General features: G+C 46.5%; 1 protein-coding gene across 3 annotated transcripts; it reads left to right on the top strand.

The window, feature by feature from the left end:
- The first annotated feature begins 2,120 nt into the window (after positions 1-2,120).
- RNPS1 (RNA binding protein with serine rich domain 1) lies at positions 2,121-20,471 on the top strand. Of its 3 annotated transcripts, none has more exons than XM_054041903.1 (8): positions 2,121-2,205; positions 5,082-5,273; positions 5,586-5,741; positions 6,080-6,271; positions 11,759-11,861; positions 12,812-12,965; positions 13,570-13,711; positions 19,306-20,471. In XM_054041903.1, exons 2-8 carry the CDS (start codon positions 5,203-5,205, stop codon positions 19,409-19,411), a joined length of 924 nt encoding a protein of 307 aa, XP_053897878.1. In that variant the 5' UTR covers positions 2,121-2,205; positions 5,082-5,202; the 3' UTR covers positions 19,412-20,471. The 3 variants fall into 3 exon arrangements, with proteins under 3 accessions (XP_053897878.1, XP_053897881.1, XP_053897880.1); XM_054041905.1 differs by lacking the exon at positions 2,121-2,205 and adding an exon at positions 2,245-2,325; XM_054041906.1 differs by lacking the exon at positions 5,082-5,273 and having other exon boundaries at positions 2,129-2,205.
- Positions 20,472-21,552: the final 1,081 nt, after the last annotated feature.

The raw sequence follows: 21,552 nt of genomic DNA, 5'->3' as shown, positions 1-21,552 counted from the left end.
CCTAGACCCAGGTAGCCTCCTCGCCGGACGATGCCAGGCCGAGTCAACCTACATGGGTCAGATCTCCTAAAGATCCTCTAGTTACCGGGCTTGCGTTAGAGTAGTTCTGGTCACGAGCCAAAAGACTTCGCAGAGTACTCTGGGCGTCTTCCGGTAACACTCAATTCACACTGTGTACACACACACACACACACACACACACACACACAGACTACACACACCAACATACCAAGGCCTTCTACCAGGTACTACTCCTGAGTACCTCCAGGTACTATTCCCAAGTACCTTGATGCATCACTTGAGGCGGTAAAAACCCCTCTTGAGGCAGTAACAACTCCTCAATACAGGTGCAAACCCTATGCACCTAGCATATGCTTACAGGGGGCGGCAAACAATTCCCCTATTACGCCGCTCAGCATTTGACCTTGCTGCACAGTCAATAAGTTCGGATGGCGTGAGCCCAACAGGGGCAGACAGCCCCACGGACAGTCCTCCTCCGACACCCCAATAGAGATTTCAAAAGGTCTCTTACCTCTATTGTGGCGCCATGGGGTTCGAAGGGGAACGATCCGTAGCAGCTGCCGTTGCCTCAGTGGGCGTTGCCATCCCGGACGAGCCCCCAAATTGTCGGAGAAAAACTGAGTTCTCACTGTTTTTGTTTAGGTGCAGCAAGTCAGACGCTTTATTAACTCTCACATGTGCAGAGGAGAGAGCAAGTAGGTCTCTCTCTGGTAACTAATTACAGCAAGCATTTATACCTTTCATTACAGAAATAATGAGGGACAGCTGCATTTTGTTTATACATAGGCCATCTTAATATCTCATTTCCTTACTTGTTTTGACTCTTGCCTACATACAATTAGTTTCTATACCTTATCTACACAAGGTCTTCTACACCTTATCTATACTGAGGTCACAATGACTTCTTACACAGCTCTTTCTCACCCGTCTCACACAATCCTCACACAATCCTGGCTTCTACAAATCTCGCGTTATCAGGGTTATCAGGGTCACAGCTAGCTTGACTCTTGCTAACAAAGACTGTCTCTTGCTAACGAAGCCTGACTCTTGCTAACAACCATCATGCATTGCAGTTCCCTTCTACGAAGCCTGACTCTTGCTAACAACCATCATGCATTGCAGTTCCCTTCTGTCAGTTCTTTTCTCTGCTTCCACACCGTCCATGTTTAACTCTGATCAACCTTAACAACCAAGGACAGGTATTGGAATGTGTAAATAGCTAGTTAGCAATTACGACCTTGTTCATTTCAGGTACCAAAGAATAATGATGAGATTTGCATGTTTCTAGCTGGGGAAGGGGTAATAAACTAAGGGTAAACAGGACCAAATAACTGTTTAGAGAGAAGTTACTAACAAACTAGATTTATAGCCCTAGAATGATTTAGTTGCTTAAATGTATAAACATGCCTTCGGTAGAGAGGGGAGGGGGAGTAGAGGAGGGGTGGTAGAGAGGGGGGGCTTAGTTGTAAAATGTATAAAGAAGAGAGAAACAGTTTTTGCTGGTGTGCTCGATTTGAGACTTGCCTGTCTCCTTGCACCACTTTGAGATCTCAAATAAACTTTGATTGTTTCTCCACCCCGGTATGTTTATTGGCGTGAAGCACTCCGGGCAACGAACCTCACTGTTGCTGTCCTCGGGCCCCTGTGCCGGCAACACTAGGGAGGTGGTGGAATCTCCTTCCTTGGAGGTTTTTAAGGCCCGGCTTGACAAAGCCCTAGCTGGGATGATTTAGTTGGGAATTGGTCCTGCTTTGAGCAGGGATTGGACTAGATGACCTCTTGAGGTCCCTTCCAACCCTGATATTTTATGTGTGTGGATACACAGGGACAACAAACCGGGTGAACTGTGGGAGCCCTGCGGGGAGCTTTTGAGAGAGTGGGGACGGGAGGCTGTTCTCCACGCAGGACGGCGCAGTCGGTGGTAGCCGTAACTTCAGCCCCCATTAGATCCAGGGGGCCGCGAACAGACTGAGCCCTGCCACAGCCCACGCTGCCAGCAGCAGCGAGGGACACGGACCAATCTGCCTTGTCTCTTTAAATGCCTTCCCCATCCCCCTGCTCCGTTGGCGGCTGACGCCATCAGCATGCGCCGTCCGGAACGCTTCCCGCTCTGCGCGGAGCCGCGTCTATTAAGCGCGACGGGGTCGGGACTCGGGAGCGGTGGCCGTGGCGGGCGCTGAGGATGTAAGTAGGGGGCGGCCGGGGATCTGGTGCCATCCGGCTTGGGTGAGGTGTCGGGGGTCCCCGCTATCGTCTCCGGACCCCGAGAGGAGGGGCCTGGAGCTACGGAGCAGGATATGGCAGGTGGGGATGGGAAGGCCGGGACCTAACCCGTCCCGGAGGATGGAGCCTGGGGGAGGGGCCTTTGGAAAGCCTGCGTGGAAGTTTAGGGGTGGGCCGCAGAGGCATTTCTTCCTCCTCGTGCTTTCGGGGTTCGATCTGCTCTTGGGCCAGGCTGCCCCGCTGGGGTTTTGCAGCGGGGATGGTGAAGCTGCGTTCCCCTGTAGCTGGGGGTCGGGGTGGGCCGCTCTGGAACAGGGCGCATGCTCTAGTACTACTCTCTCCCTCCACATCTCCTGTTCTGTTGCACCTGCTAACCGCAGGGGCAGTTGTGGGGGAGGGTCCGCTTCTCTATCGATCCTCTTCGGGGCTGTGTTTTTCTATCCCTGTTTCTCAGCCATCATCGTGGCCATGTTCATAGTAAGGCCGCACATGTTCTGTGGTCACTAACAAACCCATAGTGCATCTGGCACTGCAGATTGCAGTACATGTCCCCCCAAAAACGTTGTGCAAACTGAGATACAGACTGAACACAGGCATTTATTTATCTGGGTAATTCTGTGGTCTCTATCGCTGTAGTAGTTAAATGCTCCTTGTATGCTAATGAATTTAACCTTGTAACACTTCTATAAGGAAATGTTATCACCATTTTCTAAATGGAGACCTGGAGGCACAGAAAGACTGAGACTAAATGACTTGCCTTAATAGCTAAGTTCATACAGGAAGTCTTTGGCAGAGCTGAGTTTGCCTCACCCATCACTGTAATGTAACTTCATGAGAGTAGAGCAGTAGTGCACAACTCCTTAGAGAAGAAAAGTGAGAGAGTAAAGTATCAAACCAACACATCCTGTATGATTTGTGTTTGTCTTTCATTTAGATATTAGGTGTTGCAGAAAAACTCATTTGTTAGTGGAGAGGTTTTCTTGGTAATAAGTAGGAAAAAAGCATATTCTTGCAAATGCCATCCATGCATGTATACGTTTGTCTGTAGATATATACATAACTTGTTCCTAATGGAATTATTTTCCAGTGAGTGTTAGCTAGGATTCATAGATTCTAGGACTGGAAGGGACCTCGAGAGGTCGAGTCTAGTCCCCTGCCCTCGAAGTCTCAGCCTGAATACGCTGATAACTGGGTGAAAGTCATGTAGTCTTGTCTCATTCACTGAGATTTCAGTTTCTACTCATCAGAAAGTAGACATTTGCAGTCAATTTGTTGATTGTAAATAAGCAAGATAGCATTTGTTCTATTAAGTGAGGGTACATGTATTTCTAGGGGGGGCGGGGGGGGAAGGGAGACAATGGGTAAATTGTTGAGCCCCAGAAAATCCGTATAAGAGAATTGCAGATGCAAAGGACAAAACAATGTGAAATCCAGAAAACTACATGGAGTTTATTCTTATTACCAAATGTTTCTAAACTCTAATTTATGTAATGTGCCTAAGTATCCAGCTTCATTTTTGTTAGTAGCATTATGTATCCTGTTTTATGGGTCTGGCAGTGCATAGTCACTTTTAAAAATGCAAATAATGTCCAGTCGCCTTCCAAATACTTAATGAATTGACTAGGATAATAGAGATACCGTATACAGCTTACAACCACCATAATGGTGACTGCTAAGTTGGCTCTGTAGTGAGCATAAACCAAACAGGAGCAACCTAACAATTGCTGTTAATGGCTATTACAGTGGTTCTCAAACTTTTGTACTGGTGGACCCCTTTCACATAGCAAGCCTCTGAGTGCGACCACCCCCCTTATAAATTAAAAATACTTTTTTATATATTTAACACCATTATAAATACTGGAGGCAAAGCAGGGTTTGGGGTGGAGGCTGATGGCTCATGACCCCACCGTAATAACCTCATGACCCTCCCCAAGGGGTCCTGACCCCCAGTTTGAGACCCCCTGGGCTATTTGGTCACATACCTCTGGCACCTTTATTAAATGGTAAGCAATCCACCAATTTAGTTAAAACGTGAAGATGTATTGGGATACCATATTACATATGGGATAAAAAGACCTCTTATGGATTGCACCTAGGGTTCATTTCATGACTAGTATTTTAATATGAATTAATGGTGTTGATTTGTGTCCTTTATTTGTATCAAGAGTACAAAGAGATCTGTAGGGGTGGATGAAATCTGAGCCCCATGTAAGCCTTCCACCAAGAGAGATTCGAACATGCACTTTTGCAGTTACAACTGTGCATCAGACTGGTTCCTCAGCTCAGTGCCTTGCTTCCAAGGTTGGCAGAGCAATGGAGGCAGCTTGCATCCACTGAAAGTAGGGAGACAGAGTGCCCTATGCAGCTTTTGGGAAACACCCCTTTGCTAACCAACATATGTTGTGGCAGCAGTTGGCTCTAGAGGAAGCAGTGCTTAGTCCTCTGAGGGGTGGATGGCTGTCACAAGGCAGGTTAGGCAACACTCATGCACCTGGCAGAGGAAAACTCGTGGAAAATCCATGTTTTCCCTGTCTGCCATACATCTCGGCTTGCTAATTTGTACCCTTTGTACTCCTATGAAAATGTCAGCTGACACCTTGAGGCATCCATGTCAAGTCTTCAGCAAGATGGATAGTGTGTATCTGTGTGTGAGCAGGCACAGGTGTTTGGCTCTAATAGCAATGTAACAATGTGAGTAACTACTGTGTGTACAATATGAAATTGTCAATACCTCATTAGCTGACCCCCACCTCCTGCTGCCTTTATTGAAAAGTAGGTTTGTTGTTTTTGCCAATACGTTTATTTCTTGTTTCTAAACCCTTTTATCTTGTCACTAGGCCGCTCTTTGGAGTTTATTGCACTCGATTAGGGATCGTTTCTCAGAATCAAGGAGTTAGAAGTGAGATTTGAGATAAGTGAGGCCCATCCAGTGCTGCTTGGGACGCCTCAGAAGGGAAAATGGAGTTTTCAGGAATGAAAAAGAAGAGTTTGCTAGGATTCAAAGAAAATAATAAAAAATCCAGCACTAGGTAATAATTCTGTCTGAATTTTCTAGGCTTATCCCCATTGGGGACATGTAGGATACTAGGGTGTTTCCAATGAGAATGTGGAATTGGAAATGTATCTCTCTTCTCACAATGAGAATTTTCTTAAATTACAACTTTGACTTCCTTCTTTAAAGTTTCTCTGTAGCATGAACTTTTGTGATCTGTTTTAAAAAAAAAAAAAAAATTAAAAATCTTAGTGTTCTAGCTCTGCAATAATGGTTATTCTAAGTTGGCTTTAAAGTTCAGTGTTTTGTTTAAAGTGAAATAATTTCTTTTGATCTTTTCTTCTTAAAGGGCTCCCTCTCCAACCAAGCGCAAAGATCGGACTGAAGACAAATCCAAGGACAGATCCAAGGACAAAGTGTCCACCAAGGAATCAAGCGAAAAGGATCGTGGTCGGGACAAAACGCGCAAAAGGCGCAGTGCTTCCAGTGGTAGCAGCAGTACCAGGTAACTAGAGTTTCTCTGCATCCCAGTGATAGCCCAAATAGTAGTGAGTTATGCTCCTGTTCAAATGCTACAAATCTGCTTTGTGGTTCCCCATATTAGAAGACTCCTTGGGAGATTGTGTTGCTAAAAAGTGACCCTCTTGCTTTATCAATGAGTATGCTTTGCATAGAGTGCAGTCTCTCCCTTGGCTGAAATAATGTTAGCTGTGAGGTTGAGCTCTCATCACTTTAACCACCGATTCTTGTCTTGTACTTACCTGGAGACGATATTCAGCTATCCTTTCCCCTGTGTATTCTGCACTCTTTCTCCCCCTCCCCCCCACCCCCCCAAAAAAAAAGGTCCCGCTCCAGCTCCACTTCCAGTTCAGGGTCCAGCTCCAGCACTGGTTCCAGCAGTGGGTCCAGTTCCTCCTCTGCATCAAGCCGCTCTGGGAGCTCCAGCACCTCCCGTAGCTCCAGTTCCAGCAGTTCCTCTGGATCCCCAAGCCCATCTCGACGTAGACATGACAACAGGAGACGTTCCCGCTCCAAGTGAGTTTGATTCATCCAGTAAAAATTATCAGGTGGTTGGGAAGTTGCCATGGAGGGTGTAGGCTTGTGAACAGAGAAGTAATCTGTTTTAAAAAAAAAAAAAAAAAAATAGTCTGCTTTATTCATATCCCAGAGATACAATCTAGCTATTGCTTGAGCATGGATGCCACCTGCACTTGTAACCTAACTACATGTTCTTCAGGAAGGAGTTTAAAGATCTCATTAATTCATAACTGACTCTCACATATACCACACACACACAATCACATATCTAAAATGTATCCATGCCTGATTATTTGGGATCTACAGAAGGTGGGGCATATCAGACTATTTATCTGCATAATCTGGGACTTGTAGCCGATTGAAACTGGTGGAAAAATTGCAATGAATCATGGTTTTTCTTTAGGGTAGAAATTGAACTGAGTAGAATCTGCTTCTTTGTTTCTCTAGAATTCTTCACTTTGGGTATAACATGAAACTGGTGCTGTGAGTATAGTCATAAAATCATAAGTTGTCTAGTCCAGTTCCTTCTGAGTACAGAACTGTTCTCCCCAAAAAAGAAGTGTCTGTACTGGACAGTTGTTTGGAAACAGTTTGATTTTTCTCCCCCACAAAGGTGCTATACAGGTACAATGTTTCATTTACTCTCCTAGATATGGAGGTTAGGAAGGGCTGAAAACAAATCTTAAAAGTATGAAAGTTTGGGGTCTGTAACAAAGGCCTTGTGTATGTCAGGTACTCTGCTTCTCCCACTCAGTCTATTGTAATCGGTGCAGTATGCTTTTTGGTGGTTTATTGATGTTTTCCTTAGGCCACCATCAGAGTTTATTTGTATTGTTATAGTACAAAAGGTTCCAAACAGGGATTAGGTTCCCATTGTGTTAGACATTGTATGTGCATGTATCAAAAGTTATGATTCCCGCTTAACGTGCTTACAGTCTATGGCTTTGATCCTGCAAATGGTAGTAATTATAATAGCTAAGTTAATCATGTGTGTGTAAGTGTTTGCAGGATTGGGATATAAGTAATTTTCAGCATGTTTCAGATCTTTATACTGAGTAATTGTTGATGTGGAAATAACTGGCTTTCCACATCAACAGGTTAGGGGGATGGGTTAGGCTTTTGATGACCAGAAAGGCTGTGGGAGGTGTTCTGAGTTTTGCTATCCAGGATGCAGTTGCAGCTTTTGCTGGTAGACAGACAGGGGTTGCATCTTTTCCCCTACTCTCTTCACTTTAAATTCTGGGGGTAAGATGAGATTTGACTTGATAGCAAGTAGTCCAGCTACACCCTGCCAGTACCTCTAAAAATGATAGATTTATTAGCCTGATATTTCACTAGTGAGCATTTTAGCAGAAATAGCTACTGTTGACATTTTAATTTGTCAGACTTCAGCGCCAACATTCCAATGAAATAATTGGGAACTTTTATCTTCAAGCTGTGTGTGTGGTGGTTTTTCTTCCCCCCCCCCCCCCCCCCCCCCAGATTTAGGCACACATTTCTACAGCATCAATTTACATTCACTTCACAATGTGAAGTGATTTTTAGCAACTATTTCAAAAAAAAAAAAAAAAAAAAAATCCAAAGCTTTAATTTGGAGTACAATTATGTACCAATTAAAAAAAAAATCCACAAATACGCAGCAATTTAAACGATTGCATAATCACATGGCACCAGGGTCCCTCTCTAGAGAGCAGAAATCAGAGAGCTCTGAATTGCTAGATCTATAATTTGCCTGTTTACTGTGCCCATGTCACCTCCTGCATCTCTCACTGTTCTTTGACTTCGAAGGGGTAAAGAATAATAGCCTGCTGTCTCTTAGGCTCTGTCTATGCTAGGGAAATTTAGGAGAATTTTCCCCCATTAACTAAACTGATGTTAGCAATGCTAGGAGCCATAGTATCATTGGGATTTCAGTTGCAAACATAATTTTCAGTACTGTCCTCTTAACTCTGCTGGAGGTTACTCTAACCAATATAGTGTCAGCAACCATAGAATCATAGACTACCAGGGTTGGTAGTCTAGTCCAACCCCCTGCTCAAACCAGGACCAATTCCCAACTAAATCATCCCAGCCAGGGCTTTGTCAAACCTGACCTTAAAAACCTCTAAGGAAGGAGATTCCACCACCTCCCTAGGTAACGCATTCCAGTGCTTCACCACCCTCCTAGTGAAAAAGTTTTTCCTAATATCCAACCTAAACCTCCCCCACTGTAACTTGAGACCATTACTCCTTGTTCTGTCATCTGGTACCACTGAAAACAATCTAGATCCATCCTCTTTGGAACCCCCTTTCAGGTAGTTGAAAGCAGCTATTAAATCCCCCTTCATTCTTCTCGTCTGCAGACTAAACCACAACTCGTCTACACTAGGGTTCCCATTAGCAATGCTGTGAAACTTTTCTAAAATATTCTTAGTATAGATGGGCTCTTATTCCCATGCCTTAGCTTCTCCCACCCCCTTTATGCAACCCCTATAGTGTGATTCTTTCTCTTGGCAGCCACCAATTTGAGCAGTTAATAATACTTAGTACTTGCATACAACTTTACCACTTCAAAGCACTATAAACAGTCTTCACCAATATGCCCTTGTGAGGTAATATCCCCATTTAACAGATGGGAAAACAGATAAGATCCATTGGTTGGTATCTGAAAGCTTGAAAACTCAGTTTTCAAATGGTATGTCTGTATTAACCTAAACCTGTCTGGGATAGCTGCTAAAATTATGTGAAAACGACTATTGTGAAGGGGTTTCATTGGCAGACCAAGATAAATGCCCCTTTTCTCCCCCCCCCCCAATATAATTGGCTTTGTGCCTGTAACGGGCAGGGAGGGTGCAAGGATGTTTCACGCCCTAGGTGAAACTTGCGCCCCCCCCCCCCCCCCCCGAGCCCTGTGGCAGCTCTCTGCACTAAGGCGCGCTCCCCCTCCACCCTGAGGGGCCCCCCACGACAGCTCCTCCCGGCCTGGGTCGCCATGCGGCAGCTCCCCGCTCCTGCTCACCTCTGCTCCGTCTCCTCCCCGAGCATGCCGTGGCTGCTCCACTTCTCCCGCCTCCCAGGCTTGTGGTGCCAAACAGCTGTTTGGCGCTGCAAGCCTGGGAGGGAGAAAAGCAGAGCGGGGTGGCGTGCTCAGGGGAGGAGGCGGAGCAGAGGTGAGCTGGGGCGGGGAGCAGTTCCCCTGCGTGCCGCCCCCCCCATTATTTGCTGCAGGCGGCCCTCCCCGCGCCCCACTGCCCCAGCTCCCTCCGCCTAAATGCTGACAACAACCGGGATGGCTGAAGATCCGGTGGCCACTGCCGAAGGACCCGAAATGCCGCCCCCCAAATGCTAGTGCCCTAGGCGACCGCCTAGGTCGCCTAATGGGTTGCACTGGTCCTGGTAACAGGGGTGCAGCTGAACCTCTCTGGCTTCTGCCCCTGCTGCACCCATAAACCAGCCAGAGACCTCTGCGTTGGTGCAATCACCCATGCTCTTTATTTACAGTTTACTTTCCCATCACCTTTTAGCTACAAACAGTTTCAGTCTCACAGCCCCAGGAACTGCTGACTCCTGCCGCCAGCAGAGAAGAGCTCCCACTCCCTCTAACTCTCTGGCTCCTCCCTTTCTTTCTCCTACTTTGGCTTCCTTCCTTCAGGCCTTTATATAGCCCCTGGCTAAAGAGGCTGGCAGCTGATCCCCATCTGCCACTCAGGCCTGGGCTTACTCAGCCAGCTCGAATTCTTCTTTTTTGATTGGAGCTGGTGTGACAGAGGCCTGGCTCAGGTTCCTTAGCCAGCACCCTGTTACAGTGCCCCTTCATTTATTTGTGATGTACATAGAGCAGAGGTGGGCAAACTATGGCCGCGGGATCCTCCTGCCCCGGGAGGCTAGCCCCGGCCCCTCTCCCACAGCCTCCGCTCGCTCTGCCGCCAGCGCAATGCTCTGGGCGACGGGGCTGTGAGCTCCTGGGGCAGTGCAGCTGCAGAGCCCGGCCTGACCCGGTGATCTGTGCTGTGCGGTGGCGTGGCTGGCTCCAGCCAGGTAGCATGGCTGCCTGTCCTGGCGCTCTGGGCAGCGTGGCTGTAGCGCCGCCAGTCACCGGCGCTCCAGGCAGCGCAGTAAGGGGGCAGGGAGCAGGAGGGGTTGGATAGAGGGCAGGGGAGTTCAAGGTGGTGGTCAGGGGGCGGGGGTGTATATAGGGATTGGGGCGGTCAGAGGGCAGGGAACAGGGGGGTTGAATGGGAGTAGGGGTCCTGGGGGGGCAGTCAGGAATGAGAGGGGGGGTTGGATGGGGTGGCGGGGACAGTCATGGGCAGAGGTTCTGGGGACAGGGAACAGCGGGGGTTGGATGGGGCAGGAGTCCCGGGGGGCCGTCAGGGGCATGAAGCAGGAGGGGTGGGATGGGGGCGGGGCCAGGCCACGCCTGGCTGTTTGGGGAGGCACAGCCTCCGCTAACCGGCCCTCCATGCAATTTTGGAAACGCGATGTGGCCCTCAAGCCAAAAAGTTTGCCCGCCCCGGCATAGAGGGTCTGAAGTATTGTTTCCAAAAGTTTATCTGCTTTTTTTGTTTTGTTTAAAAAAAAAAAAAAAATCTTCTCTACCCTGGCAGACTTTGACTAATGAACCTAGTGCATTTGGGATCACGAGTCAAGAAACTGAAAGCTGAGCAATAGCAAAACATTTTTTTTTGTTTTTGTTTTAAAGTATTTAAATGCATCTGTTATTGAGTGCCACTTGGATCAATTTCTAGCTAGGTCTTTAAGGTGGTCTGCCTGGATATTCGGTTTATGTCCATCACCAGCAATCTTATCTTAAGCTTTTGGCAACAACAGTCCAACGTGCTATGTAGGAACATTCCTTGGTAGGCTTGCTTCATAATTCATTGGTCTTCCATCCTAATAACATGTCCATAGCCAGAAAGCTGCCAAAACCAAACCTGTGCTGATGGAAGTGGTTACTAGGTTTGGCTATGAACCCAGCAAGACCCTAGCCCCTCTTCAGTTAATGTATGAGAACTCATGGTACACATGCTCTAGATCCCAAGAGTTCCTCCAGCAAAATCAGAGAAAAATAGATTTGACATTAAGGATATTTCTGAATTAAAAAGCAAGCAAAAACCTTTTAAACTCTCCACTCCTGCAGATTTTCAGACCCTTATTTATTATAAAGAAGCAAAACAAGATACAAGTCCAATTCAAAAAGATCCTTTGCAAGTCACCTTTATGTGTTATGGGTAAGGCTGCAAGTCCATCACAGAAGTCATGGATTCATGACACATCAGCAGGGGGCCCGGGCCGTGTGCCACGGCACCCCCCAGAGCACCTGCATCCCCCTCAGCCCAAGTTGTAGTTAGGGGTATATAGTAAAAGTCATGGACCGGTCACGGGGTATGAATTTTTGTTTACTGCCTGTGACCTGTCCATGACTTGACTAAAATGTAGCCTTAGTTATGGGGATTGGCTTGTATGTTACCAGGAGATTTGATAGTTCGGTAATATTCAACTCAGGTCTAAGCCACCCAAGAGAGATGAAAAAGAGCGGAAGAGACGGAGTCCATCGCCCAGACCTACCAAAGTGCATGTTGGGAGACTCACCAGAAATGTGACCAAGGTAATGGCCCGCCCTTCTTTATCCTTGAACTTTCACATCTTTGGGAGAGTGATTTGAGTTTTTTAAATAGTATCTTCAGAAACCGTTTATTACTAGGTTGCAATCAGGTGTCACTGTGTTGGAAGTTCTTACATTATCCATATGCATTAGCAGACCAGTCTGTGGGGAAACCTGCATGGCACCTGATCATAGCATACTTGGCTCAAGCCAAGAGCAATTAATCCATGGCAGAGTATGGTTCTCAACAGACCTGTATGCCATGTCCCAGATCAAGTGCCCTGTGTTATCAAGCAGGGGACTTAGATTTAAACCCTGTACTTGGTTTCCTGGTTCTCTCGCAGGGTGTTATGTAACTTACATTTGTCTTGGTTGGAAGATGAAGAGGAGCTGACCCCTTGGTTGAAAAATTTACAACTGTAGGCCAGCTGAGAATGTCGGCGGTTGATCTGCAGGAGTGGTGCTCAGTTCAGTCCTCCTTGCCAGATAATTGTTCTGGTGAGGTGCGAGGCCTTCGTAGAGGGAACATGTAACTATATGATGCTATATAAATGATTCTAAATGTTAAAGAGAAAACACATCTTTCGCCTTGAGCATTTGACCTCAGACAGCCCCTCTCCTTGCCATTTCCCACATAAACTTCGTGATTTCATTCATTCTTTCGCTCCTGAAAAGTTTACCACAGCCTAGATCCTCTGGCCTTTTTTGAGGAGGGTAGTCAGTATACATTTGTCTAGGATTTGGGAATTCCGAGGAAGAAACTGAATAGGTAGCAATAGAGAGCTGGTGGGAATTTAAACTGTATCCATATCCAGTTAATAAGATTGGTCTTCCTTGATGTTGGTATTGGTTTTTGATCTTGTATTGGGTATGCCTCCAATTTAGCATTCTCTATCAATACCACATGGTAGTGGGAATTGGCACTGTCCTTAATAATCACTATTTTTCTCTAGGATCACATCATGGAAATATTTTCCACTTATGGGAAGATTAAAATGATTGACATGCCAGTTGACAGGTTAAATCCACATCTCTCCAAGGGTTATGCCTATGTGGAGTTTGAGAATCCAGATGATGCTGAAAAGGCACTGAAGCATATGGATGGAGGTATGTACCAGATGTTGTACAAAGAAACCAGCAGGACTAATAGAAACCCATGGAGGATATGAGGGTTGATACAAATGAGTTAAAAGGATCATTGCCCCTGAGTTGTCCTACCAACTTTTGTGGTTTTACAATACCACTTTCTTAATTCCCCTCCTCCCCCCAATCTTTCTCTGCTCTCTTGCTGGGTGACAGACTCTTACAAGCAGCGAAACCAACCATACAGGGGAAACAGCTAAACTGACCTTACATAAAGTACTGTCGCACAAAGTCGGATGATCCAAAAAACCCCAACTCTGTCATCTGAACTGTTGCTGGTCAGAATAGTAGGTTCTAAACCTTTCGTGGGTTTTAGGCAGAAGTGATTTTTAAGTTGACTGCCTAAATGATTTGCTCAGGGCGAGACGGTGAGTCAGTGGCAAAGTTGGGGAGAGACCCTAGGCCTCGTGATTTCTTGCTGTAACCACTAGATCATGAATGCTCCAAATGTACCAAAGCAGCAACCGTGTGAGGATGGAAGTCTGTAGTAGGGGTGCGATAGTGCTGTGTGTAGCACACTGATGCTGGAAATTTTTAGCTTATTCTTTGTCTTTTTAACTGTAAACAGGACAGATTGATGGTCAGGAGATCACTGCTACAGCGGTACTGGCACCTCGACCTAGGCCACCTCCCAGGCGCTTTAGCCCACCAAGGAGGATGCTGCCGCCACCACCAATGTGGCGTAGGTCACCACCTCGCATGAGGAGAAGGTGAGCCATATTTTATGAAGTCCCGTAAAAGTGTGTAAGCTAAACAGGGGTGTGGTAATGTTTAATTATTGGCACCAAGCATCTTCTCTCCGGCACAGATTTCATCATTGGTAACTTTGCCTCCCTGGGCTTGATTTCAGCAAACCGTATCAGTGACCTATTAAACCTGGAGACTAATCATCTTCACTCCTGGTTTAGTAAACACAAACTCTTAAAGATCTGTTAGAAGCTGCTGTTACCACTATGGGACATGATTGGTGATCTTTACTGGGCCCTGCTCAGAACAGCTTCTGAAGTTTTTGAGACACCTATTTCCTTACATACTAGGGCCTAAAACTTAGATTGACCTAGCTATATCACTCAGGGCTGTGAAAAATGTCATGCCCTGTGTGATGTAGCTATGTCGACCTAACTCCCAGTGTAGACACAGCTAGGCTGACAGAAGAACTCTTCTGTTGACCTAGCTACCACTTCTCGGAGAAGTGGACTACCTACATTGCTGGAAAAACCACTTGTGTCTACCTTGAAGTGTGTGGTAACTATGCAGCTGTATTGTAGACATAACCTAATAGCTGAAACAATGAGGAGACCTTGTGGCACCTTAGAGACTAACAAATTTATTTGGGCATAAGCTTTTGTGGGCTAGAACCCACTTCATGCATGTGCTTCTGTATTTTTCACTTCATGCATCGGATGAAGTGGGTTCTAGCCCGTGAAAGCTTATGCCCAAATAAATTTTAGTCTCTAAGGTGCCACAAGGACTCCTTGTTGTTTTTGCTGATACAGATGAACATTGCTACCACTCTGAAACTTAATAGTTGAGTTGACATGATGTAAGATCTACAGTATATCCATCAGCCACCAAACTCTGCTTATTAATATCCTTCAGATGTTAGCTCTTGTATTTTTCCCTCCTTCATTTAATCTCTGTCCTTCCTTAATCTTTGTACAGTAGAACCTCAGAGTTATGAACACCAGAATTACAAACTGACCAGTCAACCACACACCTCATTTGGAACTGGAAGTATACAATCAGGCAGCAGCAGAGACGAAAAAAAAGCGCCAGTACAGTACTGTGTTTAAAAGTAAACTTCTAAAAAAATAAAGGGAAAGCAGCATTTTTCTTCTTCATAGTAAAATTTCAAAGCTGTATTAAGTTCATTTTGTAAACTTTTGAAAGAATCAAAAGTTTTGTTCAGAGTTACGAACATTTCAGAGTTACGAGCAACCTCCAGTCCCGAGGTGTTTATAAATCCTGAGGTTCTATTGTACCAGTTTAGTTCATCTGATTTTTATAACCCTCTTGGGCCCTATTAAAACTACATTGACAATATGGTTTCAACTCATGTTCTGTTTAAACCTGGTGTGGCTATTACACTTTTGACTACAGTGTTGACCAAACTTAGAGCGTGACTATCAGTTTCTTTAGAGGTGGGATTCCTGGAGTGATGTTCTGCAAACCCTTTCCCTGCATCTAAAAGTCAGCTTTCTGTGTTGTCTTGGCTGTGGCAGCAAAGACCTACTTGGCAGAATAAGGAGAATCTGATGTATGATTAATTTGAGTTGGACTTCATTCTTCTCTCTATTTCTTTCCAACATGCTGGAAGCCCCTTAGTGCACTTAGGATCTAAAGTTAGACACTAACTTTCTTCCCTAAATGGTCCCTCACTGTATATATCCTTCTATCCACTGTATATAACAAGGAGGACTGGAACTCTATAGGAAGTGGTCTACAAAACATGATGTTTAAGGGGTGGATAAGAGATGCCCGCTGAGATGTGCAGTCATTCTGCGCTCCAAGCACAGCTACGTTTTGGAATGTCTGATTATTCACTTACCAACACTTAGGTTTTAGTGAATCCTAAGAATAAAAATCCTTTCTTCTTATTTCGAGTGCTTGCTCATATTCAGTCCATGTCAGGTGTGCATGTGCCATATACATCATTGCCGGAGATTTTTCTCCTAGTGGTAGCTATAGAGTTGGCTCTAGCACCCTCTGGAGGCCCATGCTCCTGCACCAGTATAAGGGGTGCCACCGATCCTGTGCCCTTTGAGTTCCTACTTATCGCCAGTGACAGTTGCTGGAACAGTATTCTCCCTTGCTTCGGTATGCCCCCTTCCCTGTCCTTCTTCAAGGACCCTTCTCATGAGCAACTTCTTGTCTAGGAGATGCAAGCCCTACAGGCAGGGGCTGTGGAGGTAGTTCCTCCAGAACTGAGGGAAAGGATTCTACTTCCACTATCTCTAGATTCCCAAGGCGAAAAGGGGCCTGAGGCCTATCCTAGACCTGCGTTGCCTCAACGAGTATCTCAAGAAACTGAGGTTCTGCATGGTTTCTCTGGCCTCCATCATTCCCTCGCTAGATCCAGGGGACTGGTACACTGCCCTCAATTTGAAGGACACATACTTCCATATCTCCATCTTTCGGGGACACAGGTGCTTCCTCAGGTTCATGGTGGGCCATGGACATTACCAGTTTACACCACTTGCCTTTGGCCTCTTGGCAGCCCAGCAAGTCTTCACGAAGCGTATGGCAGTAATCACGGCCCACCTCAGGTGCCGAGGTATACAAATCACCCATACCTTGACGACTAGCTGATAAAAGGCTTCTCGAGGGATTAAGTCCAACACAGCATCTCGGTACAAGTGACTTGCAGAGTGCTGGGCCTCCTAATAAACGAGGAGAAATCAACATTGGGCCCAGTGCAAAGATCAGAATTTATAGGAGCTGTACTCGACATCTCAGGCCAGGGAATTCCTGCCGAGGCCAGGTTCAAAGCCATGTCTGACTTAATCACCTGAGTGTCAGTGCGCCTGCTGACGACTGCCCGGTGTTCCTATGTTTACTAGGCCACATGGCGGCATGTAACTACGTGGTGGGGCATGCTCGACTGTACCTCAGAGAGCTACAGATGTGGCTCGTGTTGGTCTACTTACTGAGCAGGCACCATCTTGACTCTATTCTCACCATTCCTGTGTCAGTCCTAGTTTCCCTGACATGGTGGTTAGATTGGTTCTATCTGGAGTACCCTTAGAGTCCCCATGGCCTAAGTTCCTTCTAAGATGCACAGCCATGCAGCAGGGGCTCATGGCGCGTGCCTCTCCCCCAGCACGGAACTGCTGTGGCAGGGAGAGGTGCCTCTCCCCCTGCCCCCTCTAGCCCAGGTGGTGCTGCAGAACACTGTGGGGGAGGGGGAGGTCCTCTCTCCCTGCTGTAGCCCCTGGGCAGCCTGCACCCCAAACTCCTCATCCCGGCTCCACCCCAGAGCTTGCACCCCCAGCTGGAGCCCGCAATCCCCTGCACACCAACCCTCTGCCCCAGCCCTGAGCCCTTCATCCCTGGCCCCAGCCTGGAGCCCTCCCCCACCGCACCCCAATCCTGTGCCCCAGCCCTGAGCCCCCGTCCCACACTCCAAATTCCTCGGCCCCACCCCGACCACATGAATTTTGTTATGTGCACCAATATGGAGGTGATGTGTTACACATCACCTCCATATTGGTGCACATAACATTCATTCCGCACATGCGTGGGAAAAATTAGAGGGAACACTGCCCGTGGCCCTCAATCATGCTGGTATCAGATGTGTCGGACCTGGGGTGAGGGGCCCACCTCAGCAGCCTCAGGACCCAAGGTCTCTGGTCAAGGGATGAGCTGTCATTACACATAAATGTGAAGAAATTCAGGGCAATATGCCTGGCCAGGCCTCAGGCAGAGAGGTGCAAGTACTGATGAAAAAGTGTCAATGTTTTATATCGACAAACGGAGGGGGACACTCCAAGGTCCTCTGTCAGAAAGCCCTCAGGCTCTGGGATTTCTTTGTGAAGCACTCCATTCACCTGGTGGTGTCACGTTTCCCCAGAGAGTGGAATGTGTTGGCAGATCACCTCAGCCGGTCATTCTCCTCTTACCACGAGTGATCTCTCCACTCGCAGGTCACCAGCATCATCTTCCAGAGGTGGGGGACTCCCCAGGTGGACCTGTTCGCCTCTGCACAGAACAAGAAATGTTACCACTTTTGCTCTAGGCTTGGTCAAAAGTAAAGGATCTCTGATTCCTTTCTATGGTTATGGTCGGACGGCCTAGGTTCTTGGCCATTCAAGTCCTTGGCATCCTGCTTCTTGCTGCTCCTCTCATGGAAGGTCACTTTTCCTGGTGGCAATCACTTTGGCCAGGAGAGTTTCAGAGCTTCAAGCCTTAACCTCGGGGCCTCCTTACACTGTGTTCTTTAAAGATAAGGTCCAATGCGTCTCCACCTAGCCTTTCTACCCAAGATGGTATTGCAGTTCCACGTCAACCAAGCCATTTTTCTGCTGGCCTTCTTCCCAAAACCGCATAAGTCAGAGGAGGAAAGATGCCTACGCTCTCTGGGTGTGAGAAGGGCCTTAGTCTTCTATGTTGATCAGATGAGCCCCTTCTGCAGATCGACACAGCTGTTTGTCGCAGTTGTGGATAGAATGAAAGGTCTCCTGGTGTCCTCCCAGTGGATCTCGTCCCAGATTACGGTCTGTATCCGGGTATGCAATGAGCAAGTGAAAGTCCTGCCTCTGGCCATTGTGAAAGCCCATTCTACCAAGAGCACAAGCCTTCCTGGCGCAAATACTGATCCAGGACATCTGCAGGGCTGCAACATGGTAGTTGATCCACACATTCACGTCCCATTACGCAAACACCCAATAGGCCAGAGACGACGCCAGTTTTGGGAGAGCTGTGTTGCTGTTGGCATGCCTGTGAACTCCCAGCCCACCTCCAAGGACACTGCGTGATTCACCTGACATGGAATGGACATGAGCAAGCACTCGAAGAAAAAATGGTTGCCTACCTTTTGTAACTGTTCTTCGAGATGTTGTTCATGTCCATTCCATGACTCGCCCTCTTATCCTGCCGTCAGAGTTGACAGCAAGAAGGAACTGGAAGGGGTGCAGGGCCAATGGTGCCCCTTATACTACTGGCTCATGAGCATAGGCTCTAGGGTGTGCTAGAACTGGCCCTACAGGTACCACGGGGGGGGGGGGGGAAATCTCCATGCATGTGGCGCGCACACATCTGATACGGAATGGAAATGAGCAACACATCTCAACAATAGTTATGAAAGGCGGGTAACCATTTTTTTTCTTGACTTTAAGTTCATGATATCTTGTTTTGTGCTTCCCATTAGATGCATATATAGGTCCTACAGAGTCAGTTAAGATTATTGGCTTCTGTTTGTAGTCCAGGCTCTGATCCCCTTTCTGTTTAAGGGAGAAAACTCTCTGAAGTTGCAGTATGCTAACAGTATGTTTTTTCTGTGAAATAAAGAGTATAGTGCTCTTTACTTGAGTGGTGCAAGGTCTTTCAGGTGAGAATTTAAAAGCCCAAGGTCCAGTTTGTTCTCTGGTGGCTTGCCATGGTATCCTTGGTCAAAATATTCTCTCTTGCTGAGTTGTGTGCTGTTGAGCTGCCTCCTTCCACCCCAGAGATGGCTACATTTCACTAGAGCTCTTTGTATAAAATGTTTTGGGATCCTTCTGGATAAAAGGTGCTAGATGTGTGTAAAATAATTTAAACCTGTTGTCCTTGTCTCCTAATGAAGCTTTTCTCCTCCTTTCTTGGGCAGGTCCAGATCTCCAAGACGCAGGTCCCCTGTTCGCCGACGGTCAAGATCCAGATCTCCAGGCCGAAGACGTCATCGCAGCCGCTCCAGCTCAAATTCTTCACGATAAAGCGAAAAAGACTGGACAGCTTTTTATTTTTTAACTTAAAACCCACCAGACTAAATATTGTACCTTTTTTATAATGGGCCTGGGTAAGGGGAAGTGAGAGAAATCGAAACCTGGCAGTGAAGGGAAACTAAGAGGAGGGGTTTCCTGGCCAGTAGGCAATCTGTGCCTTGCAGCTTCTAGATTCAAGGCATTGAACCTAAATGCTTTAAACATGGCTTTGGGTTGAAGGCTGCAAATGTGGTATATTGTTTTCTGGACAAGCTACCAGTAGGAAAGATGATATAGCCTCTGCTCCTCTAATCAGCAGGCTGCTGCTTCATGAATTCCAAAGGCTTAGCATGCCATGCAGAAAAAACTAAGTACTGACCTATTTGGGGAATCATAAGGCTGGCTACTACTAAGAGAAGGTGGTGGTGGCAGCTATGTCCATCTCAAGGCACCAGTGCAGACCTTCAGACCTGGTGGTACCCAAACACAGAAATCTGCCTCAAACTTAAATACTCAGTTTGTCATTCTGCTCCCATGCCCCGAATAGTGAGATCATAAACTTCTGTTTGCACAAAGAGGCAGAGTACTGCAGACTTGCATGACATTAAAGATGATGGTTTTTGGCCAGTCCCCCTGTATGTCATCTACTGCATATTAGAAACAGGCCAGGAATCGAAGGACTGTTTTGTAACTGCACTCTTTAGGGATCCCCTTGCCCTTCCTGAAGGGTTTTGGTACAGATTTCACACAACCCTCTACCAAATGGTGTAAATGTTTCCACCTTTAGAAAACACAATACAAACTGGCAACAAAGTATCAAAACCCCACTTTACCGCAATGAAAAGGGAGAGGTTTGAGATTGATGCTGCTTGGATTAATTTGGGTAATCTTGCAAAAGGCAAGTAATTTTACCATCTGTTGTACAGTCAATCTACAAAGTTTGATTTTTTTTTTTTGTGTGTCTAACTTTGTAGCATCTTAAGCAGGTTGTGTTTGTATTTTTGTAGAATGACCATATTGAATAAACCAATAGGGTTAAGATTAAAGAATATTAATTAGCTCCTTCCCTGTAGACTATTGGCCTCACCTGTACATTGTGTATAGAGGAAGCAACTAGAACAGCTCCTTTTTTTTCTTTTAAATGTTAAGATAAAATCTTTTCCACTTAAGCCTGGAAATGGTGAGCTTCATGTTACTGGCAATGGCAGCTGGCTGATCAAGAGGAACAGTAATGGAATTAATTTGAGCTAGAGAACAGTGATTGTGGCATGAGGCCAGTGCATGCACACAGTAAAAATAAAGCAAGTGCAGCCTGAACTGCATTTTTCTTCCCTTCTATTCCCCTGCTGCTTCAGCTACAGTTTGGAAGGCTTGATCAGAGATTCCTCCCAGCATAGTTGTACCAGAGGGCATGTCACATGGGTACTAGTTTCAAAGGAGGCTGATGCCACTCCTGAATTTCTGCTACTATGGGTCAGAGTCTGTAGTGAGACCCATACTGTTCTCAGTTGATGAAGGAATCACTTGGAATTCTAATCTCTTCCCTTTGCATCCTGCCAAGACAGCAGTGAGAGACAGCCACTGGAGCAGTAGTGGAGGGCTTTTTGTGACTAAAGATCAACAGAGCTGACAAGCCAGTGCCATTCAGTAAAAACCTAAATTTGCAAAAAAATAAGCAAAAAAAAAAAAGTATGATGGACAGTCATTCTGTATGTTGTTACATTCCACTAACTGCCCTAGGCAAATGTGGGAGGGAGTCAAATACACCTGATGCTGGGTGACAGCCTGCTCCAAGGTGCTGCATTAAGAGGCACAGTGGTGTGGAACAGGAGCCCAGGAAGAAGAGCAGTGTAAAGAGGCAGGAACAGGCAACAGAATATCTCCTTTGCAGCTAGGAGATGGAAATCCAAGAACTCCCTGCAGCCCTGACCAAGTGACAACAGGCTTAAGCGTGCAGCTGCCAATCCAGATCACAAGGTAGACGTGATGTAGCCCAGCTAATACAACCTGTCCTCATAAGGCACGTACACATACAGCCTCTGGCCAGAACATGTTTCCTCTATGGGTACTGCCCCCCATAGCAGAGTTGCTTGCTCGGGATAAAGAAATCCCAGGAGCCCATTCTGGGCTAGTCTGCATGTTCCTTATTACAC

This window comes from Malaclemys terrapin, chromosome 10 (genome assembly GCF_027887155.1).
Source record: "Malaclemys terrapin pileata isolate rMalTer1 chromosome 10, rMalTer1.hap1, whole genome shotgun sequence".
Lineage (NCBI taxonomy): Eukaryota > Metazoa > Chordata > Testudines > Emydidae > Malaclemys > Malaclemys terrapin.
Note: the sequence above shows the minus strand (reverse complement) of the source record. Positions and strands in the feature narration are given on the sequence as shown.

Excerpts from the sequence above, each read along its gene's own strand:
- RNPS1 (XM_054041903.1), top strand. The coding sequence starts at position 5,203 with ATGGAGTTTTCAGGAATGAAAAAGAAGAGTTTGCTAGGATTCAAAGAA. Across the intron at positions 5,742-6,079 it reads AGTGGTAGCAGCAGTACCAG|GTCCCGCTCCAGCTCCACTT; the intron begins GTAACTAGAGTT and ends CCAAAAAAAAAG. Across the intron at positions 11,862-12,811 it reads TCACCAGAAATGTGACCAAG|GATCACATCATGGAAATATT; the intron begins GTAATGGCCCGC and ends ATTTTTCTCTAG.